At 39.2% G+C, this 11,764-nt stretch overlaps 1 protein-coding gene across 5 annotated transcripts in view; it reads right to left on the minus strand.

Annotated features, from left to right (window-relative positions):
* The window catches only part of tnk2a (tyrosine kinase, non-receptor, 2a), a 32,598-nt gene extending 21,298 nt beyond the window's left edge, over positions 1 to 11,300 (minus strand). For 4 of the 5 annotated variants that reach the window (XM_078280803.1, XM_078280804.1, XM_078280802.1 and 1 more), the window contains exons 1-5: positions 10,485 to 11,300; positions 9,141 to 9,245; positions 2,609 to 2,771; positions 2,316 to 2,386; positions 951 to 1,157 (exon numbers count right to left, since the gene is read on the minus strand). In XM_078280803.1, coding sequence (XP_078136929.1) covers positions 951 to 1,157; positions 2,316 to 2,386; positions 2,609 to 2,771 — 441 coding nt within the window. In that variant the 5' untranslated portion in view covers positions 9,141 to 9,245; positions 10,485 to 11,300. Of the gene's footprint in view, positions 1 to 950; positions 1,158 to 2,315; positions 2,387 to 2,478; positions 2,499 to 2,608; positions 2,772 to 9,140; positions 9,246 to 10,484 lie in introns of those variants that run through there. The other variant, XM_078280806.1, reaches the window with a different exon arrangement.
* Positions 11,301 to 11,764: the final 464 nt, after the last annotated feature.

The following is an 11,764-nucleotide window of genomic DNA, read 5'->3' on the forward strand; positions in this document are numbered from 1 at the left end:
AACATACGGTACAATCCGAAAAGAAATACCTAAAAGCAGGAAAAACGGAGAATGTCACAACACTACTATGTATTAAAAGCAATTCTAAATAAATCCGTTTTCAGGTTAGATTTAAAACGAGCTACGTCTGTTAATAGTGCGGATGTCAGGAGGCAGTCTCGGTGCCGCAACTGCAAAAGTGCGATCCCCGCACAGTTTGTACCTCGACCGTGGGACCTCTGAGACCGGTTGATTAGATAAACAGCAATGCCCTGTTGTTTTCGCGAAGGGTTGAAATCTTTTTACCCTTGTGTTGTCTTCCATTGGACCATGTACTTGTTGAAGCGTTTGTCCCTTTATTCTAGGCACTTTTTTTCAATGTTTTTGGCCATGCCATGTTTTTTTTGCCATTTTACACTTCTTTTCACTACCATGTATAAACACCACTAACACCAACTCATTACTAGTTTTACATTTTTTGGATTTCATGGTCAATAAACCTCATTTATTAAGGAAATTATACCTAATCCTTGAGTTAAAAAAGATGAAATTATGAATTATTTAGACTAATATTAAAGGAAGGACAATCACAGAAGGGTCAACGTTAGTCAGAATACGGTTTCGAAACATTTCAATTTCTTTTTCAAATGCTAAAAAAAATTTACAAAACCAAAACCAAATTCAATGAAAGTAGAGGTCCGATCTTCTGTTGTACTTGTGAAGCGCGTTGTGTGGAATCATCCGTCCGTGTTATTTTTTGGGCAATCAAAATGAGGTCGTTAAAAAGAAACCCATATTTCTGATATAGACATTTCAAAAACGGGTCAAATTTGACCCCAAGAAAAGTTGAATTTGAGAGCCAACATCAGCCAACCTGAGCTTACACTTCAATACATTCTGCACACTCAACAGCAGGTTATGTGTTTCCTTGTTAGCGTTGTTATACTCTCTACTGTGTCTCTGCGTCTCACCATTCTGCCGTTGGGTCCGGTCCACTCTCCTCTCCGCACCACCCCGAACGTGCCATCTCCCAGCCGCTCAAACAGCTGCAGCTCCGACTCTCTGAGCAGGCAGGTGAGCGAGGCTCCCGACTCGCTATAGGCTGGTCCCGCGCTGGATGACGCCCCCTGAGGGAGGGGCTGCTGAGGGTCGCCGTCGGGTCGTTTAACCGGGAACACCTACAGTACGAGCCCAGAAGCAGAAACTGGTGACCGCAGGTTTATTATTCTCATGCTCGTAAAACTGCAAGAGTTTTGATTTGATTTGATTTATGCGTGGAAAAGTGAGAACACTTGGTTCCAAAATGGTGGATAATAAGATCTTAAAAGATACAAAAACAATGGAACAAAATATATGACATAAAACTAAACAATATCATCTTAAAACCAAAACTACATCAATGCCAAAAAAATAAATATCACATCACATAAATATATCATAAGTTAGATTTTATTAATGAGCCGCCACAGGGGAGACGCCACAGTCTGGTGCGTTGTTTGAGACTGTGACTGGCAAAGCAGCAGTTTATTTAACATATTAAAATCCCTGCATTCTCACTATAAGTTACTCTGAATAACTAGTACGTACTAGTACCTTATTACAAGCTGCTGTAGTGTTTTGCTAAAATAAAATAAATAAATTACAAACGTAGTCTATAAAATCAATTTTACAGTAATAATAAAGTTATTTAACTTTCTTTATATATATATATATATATATTCAGTAAGTAATTAGTTATCTAATCTATATCTAGTTATCTTAATTTGTTATGAAATTAGTATGAAATTTGAATACATGTAACTTGTCTCATTTGGCATTCAAACCTTTGTTCAGCTGGTGGTGAGACGTTGGGGTTACAGAGTCGGAGAGTAAATGCTACCAAACACGAGTGTGTGTGTATGCAATACATGTAATTTGATACTATACTGATGGCTGTGAGGAAATTTGTCAAAAATGTTGAGCAAAATATTTGTGTGTGTGTGTGTGTGTGTGTGTGTGTGTTCTTGTTTAACGGTATTCGTGGGGTCCAAAAACCGTGAATACAGTATACTTGTGGGGTCTGGACAGCTTTGTGGGGCTAAAATGCTGGACCCCACAACTTTAAAGGGCTGTTTGAGGGTTAAGACTTGGTTTTAGGATTATGGTCAGAATTAGTTTTTTTTTAGGGTGAGGGTAAGGGTTTTGAATTAGGCATTTAGTTTTGATGGTTAAGGTTAGGGTAAGGGGCTAGGGAATGCATTATGTCAATGACGGGTCCCCACAAAGATAGTGAAACGCACTGTGTGTGTGTGTGTGTGTGTGTGTGTGTGTGTGTGTGTGTGTGTGTGTGTGTGTACCTTGCTCATCCAGGACTTGCGTTTATAAAGGGCTCTTCTCCTTTTGACGGCCTCCCAAAGCCTCCTCTGACCTGCTCCGACACAATCACAAAATCACAATTTTTTTCACACTGAGGACTTACTATATGCACGGATGAACTTGAATTTATTATTTTTGACTGACCCGAGTCGCCCCTCAATGATCTATTGATAGAGGATGAATAAAGGTTGAATATTTTATAAAACTCCAATATGCACTAGATATTCTGTTGTCGTCTGGAGTAAAAACGCAAACAGGTAATAACAGGACGTACCCGGGCGTCCCATGCCGATCTTCTCCAGGTCTTCATTCTTGACGTAGTCGAAGTGGGAGAGTCGCGTGACGTTGAGCTCGTCGCGGAGCCGCAGGAAGTATTGTTGCAGCTGCACATCTGTCAGCAACTCCAGCAGCCAGTCTGTCCCCTCCTCACACTGCATCTACACACACACAGACATTCACCTTGCATTACTACACATGTGAGGATGCGTTGACAAATCCCCATAGGTGCAGTAGTTAGGAGTGGCAGTAGCTCGGTCCGTAAGGAGTTGGGTTGGGAAGTTGAGTTGAGTTGGGTCTCTGGTTCAAATCCCAGTACGGACCAAAGTACAGAGTGTGGACTGGTAGCTGGAGAGATGCCAGTTCATCTCCTAGGCACTGCCAGGTGCTCTTGAGCAAGGCACTGTACCCCCCCAACCGCTCAGGGTGCTGGTCCAGCACTGGCAGCCCACTCACTCTGACATCTCTCCATTTGTGCATGAATAGGTCCTGAGCGTGTGTGTGTGTGTGTGTGTGTGTGTGTGTGTGTGTGTGTGTGTGTGTGTGTGTGTGTGTGTGTGTGTGTGTGTGTGTGTGTGTGTATTTCAGGCAGTAGTGATTTCTAACAAAACAGAGTGTAAATTGTAATTGCCCCACTGGGGATCAATAAATTATAAATTAGGATTCTGATTCAACCTGGGTTTTTAGTATATATTAAAAACATAAAACAATCAAAAAAGGGTTCAGTTAGTGAGTGTGATGTTAATGGACACACTGTAATGTGCAGTGGGAATGGAGGAGCTACTCTCGACTACAATGTAATGTAAAAAAACAACAATATTTTTACCCGCTGGATCCCCCATAAAACCACAACTTTTTAGTTTTTAACACTTCCGTTTTTACATGGATTAAATATATAACATGTTATTTAGTGAACTTTAGAGGTGCTGGTAGGCAGAGTTCTTTTTGTAGACTTTCATTTGGACAGAGCCATGCTAGCTGTTTCCCTGCCGTTTCCAGTCTTTATGCTAAGCTAAGCTAACCGACTGCAAGAGAGCAAATAAGCATTTTTTTTCTCCCAAAATGTGATACTTTGATATTGAAAGTATTAAAACTACTGCTTTATGATGATCCCTTGGCGTCCAAACGTTGTGCCAACTATTCTTTTACCACCCATCTGGATCACAACATGATGTCACATCATCTATGTAGAGCCAGTTTTAAGAGAAGAATGGGAAGAATTTACCAAAAAAAAAAAAACAAAATGCCCCAAAAAATCCCATCATTTAAAGCCGTAATTGTGTTAGTGTTATGTTAATACCACTTTTGAGGATTTTGTTTGTCTCTGCAAAGACACAACACATGACATAAACAAAACGTTTCGATTAGCATCTCTTAAGATATGAACAGAGCGGGACATTTTACAATACAAAAAAATAAACGTATGCATTTTGCGATACACTACAAATACTAATTACATGTTTAAAAAATGTACTCATTAACCTAATCCAAGTATCAACCAATATATATATATATATATATTATATATATATATATATATATATATATATATATATATATATATATATATATATATATATATATATATATATATATATATATATATTATATATATATATATATATATAATATATATATATATATATATATATACACACATTTTTTTCCTGGCTCAGAATGGGGCTTTGTGGGGGAACATATTTAAGTGGGGGGTAGGAATTTTTCAACGTCAAACACATTTTGATAATTTTTTATGCACCAATTTATGTTGGAAATACCTTTATCTATGTGAAGGAAAATACATATAAAAATATAATGGAATATAAAGCAGTAAGGGGGCTTTTACTTTAGGGACCTGGGCCTGGTTCCTAAAGTTGACCCCAAAGTCCTGCTCGTTTGATAAGTGTAAACACATCCATGTCCAAGTCCAGTTGAAAAGCTGATCTTTATGGTTTTGTTTTTCTTTGCTTGCCAATTACATTGAATTGGTAAAGCCACTTATAATGTTTTATAACAGGTAATATCTTTCATCATTATGGAAAGATATTTGGGGGGGGTTGAACTGGCCAGTTTTGATTATTGATCGTATGTATCGTAAATTACACCTATGGTAACACTGTTCCATGTATTCCGTGGCATTCCTGGCACTAACAATGCAGGAACACACATAACATGAGACTTATATCCATTAATCTGTTGCCCCAGTGCATGCTGGGAAGATTCCCAACGCACCTACTTCATGTAACTTCAATAACTATATTAAACACTGATAACGGTTTCAACTCTCTTCTTTTAGCCTTCAGCCCTAATTAAAAATATGAGTGCACTGTTACTCAAGATAACTTCATCCAGGATTAACAAATCATACTGCTCTCAAGAAGCAAATTAGATTAGATGGAAATAAACCAGATTATTTTAGCCGGATGACACCATGTTAGCCTGAAGTAGTTGAGCCACATTTGAAGAACAGGGCCTGGCAGGTTGGGGGGGACCACTGGACTGAACGATTCAATTAAAATAAAAATGGAGAGTGTGGTCTGTAGTTGCAGCCCAACCATCACCATCAATACACACACAATCACACACACACACACACACACACACACACACACACACACAAATTTCAGGGAGTAAAGAAGAATCACTGCATGTCCACCCACAACTTCATATTTTACCATTTGTCCGCCGACACTCTCTCTGCTCCTTCCGTCTCTCTCCTCTTCGTCCTCATCCTCCCCCTCCTCCTCTCCTCTGGTGTATGGGAGTCGCTGATACATATAGCTCTCCCCCATACTGTAGCAGCTCCTCTCGTCCTTCGCCTGGCCCCTCTGTCTCTCTGTCTCTCTCTCTCTCCTTTTTTTGTCTAGCTGCTATTCAGAGGAGGCGTTAGCTCTGCTGCCGTGCTCCGAGTCTAGTTTGCTAATCTCCTCTCGGCTCCATGACCTTCTCTGCTCAATCGATAGGCGCATGCACACGCACGTTCACAAACACACCGAGAGGCGTTTGACGCCACTCTCTCCAGTCGTATCACCTAAAACTATCTATAAGCTCTCTCCGTCTTCCCTCCCACCGTGTCTTTCTCTCCCTGCTGACTCACAGCTTTCCTGCAGTGTCGGACACCTCCATACTTCCCTTTCTCTCCATCTTTCCTTCTCTCTAGCTCTCCATTGCCTTCTGGCTCTGTCTGTCTGTCTGTCTGGTGATAAATAATTCAGCGGCTCTAACAAGAGGATGAGAGGGAGAGGGAGACAATGTAGATACAAATAGGTGCACAGATGGATGGGTAAATGGATGAATGGCCAGGCCAAAGAGAAATAAAAGGAGACAATTCCCAGCATGCAGTTTGAGAGATGCAGACATGCAGATGGTACAGCAGTCATGCTTTACATCTACCCAAACAAGCACAACATTTAACAGAAAATGGAAATATAGGACTTGGTAAATTTAAAATATCAGCTTTGGAAGCTTCAAACTGATTTCAGGACCATTTTTAAAGAAGTGGTTTCATTCAGTTTTATATCATTGTAAATTGAGTATTTTGGGGGGGTTTAACAAAACAAGCAATATTAAGACATAACTTTGATAACTGGAAAATGAGGATGCCATTTTCTGCCCTCTTTTAGAATAAAAAATGAATGACTTAATTGAAAGAAATAACAGATGGGTGAATAATAAAAAATAATTATGAATAAATTAGTTTTAATCCTTTAATCCATTCTTTAAGACATCAAGAGAAATAAAGTCAGTTGCCAGTTTCTCAAATGTGAGGATTGATGCTTTTCTCAGTTTTTGCTGTAAAATGTAAAGATGTCTTCTTGGATTTCATCATTCTTTTTCACAATTTTGTTAAATGTTACAGACAAAACAATACATTCATTAATCAGAATAATCACTAAAAATTAAACCATACTGAAAATAATTATTAGTGGCAGCCCTTTATTTAGCCATGCTAACAATTGCTAGGTCTGTCAGTTGGTCTGCCACTTTGGTCCGGACTGGAATACTGGATCTCAGCATCTTTTGCTATGATGAAGTTATCATTGATGAAACTGATGTCAGTCTAATATTCATGGGGTTTTAGACAGGAAGAGGAGTGTCGGGCTTTTTAATATTTTTTTTCACCTAAATGTCTTCAAAATGTGAGTTTTTAGGCAAATAAAGGGTTAGAAACATTTATACCACAATGTGCAGAGATGATATTTTCAAAACAAACATTTCTCAGAAAGTTCAGACCCATGACGTCAGTATTTCTGAAAACCAGGCTACGACCCTGAACATAAAGACAATGTTTGGGTGCTGACTGCGACATCTGTAGTCATCCACACAGCTCTGCAGGCTCTTTCCCACGTGTCACATCTAAAAACTTCAAAATCTCCTTTTCGTATTCTCTGTATCAACATCCTCTCCAGATTTAGAATGGATAATAGCTTTTACACCTTACTAGTAGGGGTGGAAATCACCAGAGGCCCCACGATACGACATCATCAGGATACTCATGTCACGATACGACATCATCACGATACTCATGTCACGATGCGATATCACGATACTCATGTCACGATGCGACATCATCACGATACTCATGTCATGATACGACATCATCACGATACTCATGTCACGATGCGACATCATCACAATACTCATGTCACGATGCGACATCCTCACGATACTCATGTCACGATAAGATATCATCACGATACTCACGTCACGATATAATATTATTGTGATTTAAACATGTTGCGATATTCTGCGATATCTTGCAATTCATTACCTTTTTTCCAACTTCAAATTATGTCCACAAAGCAAAACTTTGTCAACATAAACAAAAGAAATGTCTCTGGTTTGTTCATCTCACTTCAATTTTCCATCTAGTGGACTGAAAAAGCAATTGATCTTATTATTCTAGTACCAAAAGGTTAAATTCTCATGTGCAATTTATATAATAAAAGATCTTTGGCGTCCGTGTATCGATACAGTATTGACACGGAAAATATTGCGATACTATGCTACATTGATTCCCCCCCCCCCCAACCCTAACTACTAGTATATTAACCTTAGCAGTGCTCAGGAAAATACTACCTTAACTATATATTTTTTTGTTTCAATTGTTTAATTATACAGGTTGTTGCAGATTACCAAAGCACATATTTAACACCAAGATGCCCTTTCACAGACTCTTCACAGAGATTACAGCATTAATTCAGCTCGTGTCAGTATGTTTGGTAAAAGCTTATCCACTCTTGGCAAAGACTAAAATGCATAAAAATCAATTTTGCCTGATCCTGTGAGCTTCATTCAAAATATAATTAAGAACTGATATGAATGTGACTGATGAAAATTCCAGATGTGAGGGTGAGGTGTTTGCTTGTAGCTTCTGCTGAGTATTTCGAAACAAGAGTAAAAGACAAAAGCTACCACAAATAATGTAATAGTGTAGATTGAGAACGACAAGTGTGAGATACTGAGCTGTCACTGTTAACAACATTTGACGGCAAAGACAAGCTAACCAGCACGTACAACACATGCCTGTACATTTCACATGTGGTTATGTACAGTATACTGTACTGTGTGCATCTGTGGCCTAAATGAGCACAAATTCAGAGCTTTCATCTCTCTGTGTGCGCTCATTTTTTTATCGAGGGCGATGCTCTAAATATAGGGAAGCTAAATTTGGCTTAGGTTCGCTGGCGAGAGATTCAGTCAGATACACGGATGTTGCCCTGTATGATGGGGACAATGATTTATAGGGCTGCACAATTAATTGTGATTTCATCAAAATCGCAATATGGACTTGTGCAATATTCAAGTCGCAGGGGGGTGAAATATTTGTTAAAGGCAAAATATTTGTCAAACCATTCTGAATGAAGTATTGTGTTGCTGCAGAGACACCCCAGCCTAAACACAGTATCCTACAACAGTACAGATCCTCGCAAAAAAGATAAGACTTTATTAATCCCACACTGGAGAAATTCCTAATTTATTCAATTTACAGTTTTACTGTATATGACGAAGGAAAACAGCAAAGTCACATTTGAGAAGCTGGAAACAAATACAGTTTGGCATTCTTGCTTAGGAAATTACTGAAAAGATTAATAGATTATCAAGATAATGATCGATTCATTTCCGTCAACTGACTAATCGTTACGGCTCTAATGTTCACACAAAATAGCAGTCACTAAAAGAACACTCTCATAGAAAATACACAACAAGAAAAGGAAGTATATAGTTGTATGCATTCTTCGGCCAGTAGTGATATATCGGTGTATTTATAACATAGAGAAGGAGAACATTCTTAGCATAACATAAAAGTTTGAAATGCCATGTTCATCTTCTGTTCCTTCTTTTGTAAAGATATTTAGTTCATAGATTTGTCTTTATAAGAAAATTTCCCATTTGCTGGTAAAACAAAGAAAGAAAATGTAAGTGAAGTGAGCTCAATTGTGTGGCTGTTAAAATCTTAGTGTAGAAAAAGCCAGTACAGGCCTTCTCTGCAATAATCTCATACATTGTGTGTGTTTAACTGGTCTCACCCTGCAGAAGTCTTTTGATGGATCAGGAGTTTAAAGCTGCAGTCAGGAGTGACTGGGGTCACTGCAGGTCACCTGGAGGAGGCCATGGATGGAGAGACCCCACATCTGCGCACACACACACACAAAGAGCCAGAATGTACTTCCAGAAACATACAAAATATAGAATCTAGACGTAGTTAAATGAGATAAACTGACATGGAGGCCTAAGAGCCCAAACGTAATTGTTTTCACTTAAATTATGAATCCACCCAACGTAAACTAAAAGATCCATGCTCTCTGTAAACAGCAGAGTAATTCACAGCCATAACGGATTAAAAAACAAGCTGCCGAGTCTCAAGTGCTTGAGTCCAAGACAAGTTATGTCAAATCAGTGTATTCAACTAAATTGCAGGTCTGAGTGCTGACCATAAAGGCGACACAAATATTTTTTTCTTTTGAGTCTGTGTTTTAAGACCAAATGCGGCTATGCAGAGCCTGCACGATGCCTCTTATTTCATTTTTATTTGATTGTTTCTGCTTATATATCTGAATTCAAATAAAAAGTCCTGAGGAGGTGACGTCTAAACTATGTCAAGTCTCCGAGCAGGCAGCTCCAAGTTAAGTCTCAATCAGGGTCTGTAGCTACAACTTAAGAGCACTGAAGTCATGTGCTCTGTATCTTTGATAGAAATTCGTTTAGGTTTTAGTGCATCACCTTGCAGTCTTTTCAAGGTTTTGAGAATACTCAAAACGAATTTCTTTCCTGTTTGTGTGCAAAAGACTAGAAACTAAATCTAACCCTTTCAGATCTTCATGTTGTAAAATGTAATTGATTGAAAAAAATCAAATAATTTAATTATTTTACAAATTATTTCGTTAATGTGTCTGGTTTAAATCTTCTGGGGGTGGAGATGGGACTCTGAAAATTCTTAAATTCTGGCTGTAGTCTGATATGAAATCATTCTTGTTATGACTCTGATTCCAGGTCAGCTCTGGGTGACCTCTCACTGAGACAGACACATACTATATGTTTTTTTATATTTAAAAAAAGTAAATATCAGTACATAGCAATAATGGAGAGAAGGTGGTCTAGTAATCTCTACTGAATAGAGCAGAATAGATTGTAATTGATCAGGCTGCTGCTTCAGTCTGCCAAAGCTGATAAGCCTCATAGTCACGTTAAGTGTCCACCTGTCTGTCTGTCAGTAAACAGCTCTCCATTAGGCTACGGTTTCACTCGTTAACATGATAACTTTATCTAATTTCATTTAATGTATTGTTTTGGTGCAACATGTCGCATCTTCCACATCGAGAGAGCAACAAGCTATCAAAAGAAAAAGGAAAAACAACCCCGGGCATACCAACCTGTGAAGACGGGCTTTGCGGGAGACCAGTCCCCCTTCCTCCGGTCAGTCCTCGCTCAGTCCGCCGCTCTCAGCTGCTGCAGCCCGGCGGTAAGCCGCGCCGTTTATCGGGGAATCAGTTAAATTCAGCGTATCCGTTATCGGTTCTCTCGGTCTCTCTCCTCCGTTAATTCCGGGACGCTCCTCAATCCGCCTGTCGGGATTTATGAGCGTCACTGTGCGTAACATCAACGCACAGACAGAGCAAAGAGGCGACTGGCCCGAAATCACCCAAATAATTGCACTTCCTGTTTGGATGTTCAGGCTTCGAAATAAAAGCTCAAGGTTTAAAGTGACCATAAAAGTGTAATTTTCAAATTCTTTCCAAATGTTACGTTTTAATAATTATAATACACATATGTTGTCCTTTTATTTTGTATATGTATTGAATACAACTTAATTCAAATTGTGCAATAAATAACTACTGTAGGCTACTGTCTAATATTTATGTAGTAGAGGCAAACACATTAAACTGCACAGTGGGGGCACACAGGGTTTTTGATATTTACTTTGAGGTTTTTTAACATTAATATGTGTTCCCCCAGCCTGCCTATGGTCCCCCAGTGGCTAGAAATGGCGATAGGTGTAAACCGAGCCCTGGGTATCCTGCTCTGCCTTTGAGAAAATGAAAGCTCAGATGGGCTGATCTGGAAGCTCCTCCTTATGACGTCATAAGGAGAAAGGTTACCTCCCCTTTCTCTGCTTTGCCCACCCAGAGAATTTGGCCCCCCCATGAGAAAGAGAGAGACATCATGGCTTTCAAATGAACAAAGTGGCAGTTGATCAATGCCATACCCCCACCCTCCACCTTGCCCCCCCGCCCCTCTCTCCTCCTCAATAGCTACAGACACAGAAATGGCACATACTAAGGAAAGCTCATTGTGGGACTGGCTCTAGTGGCTGTAATTCTGCACCAAGGCTGAATTTTGGGAAAGAGACTTCAGATACAGTATTAGGGGACACCTAAGGTCTATATAAAAGAGACTTCAGATACAGTATTAGGGGACACACTAAGGTCTATATAAAAGAGACTTCAGATACAGTATTAGGGGACCACTAAGGTCTATATAAAAGCATCCAAAGAGCACCATGTCATGGGACCTTTAACTGCCACTGTTGAAATATTTCTTTCATAAGCTTCCCCATTTCCTGAGCATTTAAAAAAAAAAATTATATATATATATATATATATAAAAAGGGAAGAATGCAAACTCTTGATTCTGCCCTTGACATTCGCTGCAA

The sequence above is a fragment of the Sander vitreus genome, chromosome 22 (genome assembly GCF_031162955.1).
Source record: "Sander vitreus isolate 19-12246 chromosome 22, sanVit1, whole genome shotgun sequence".
In the NCBI taxonomy this organism is placed as follows: Eukaryota; Metazoa; Chordata; class Actinopteri; order Perciformes; family Percidae; genus Sander; species Sander vitreus.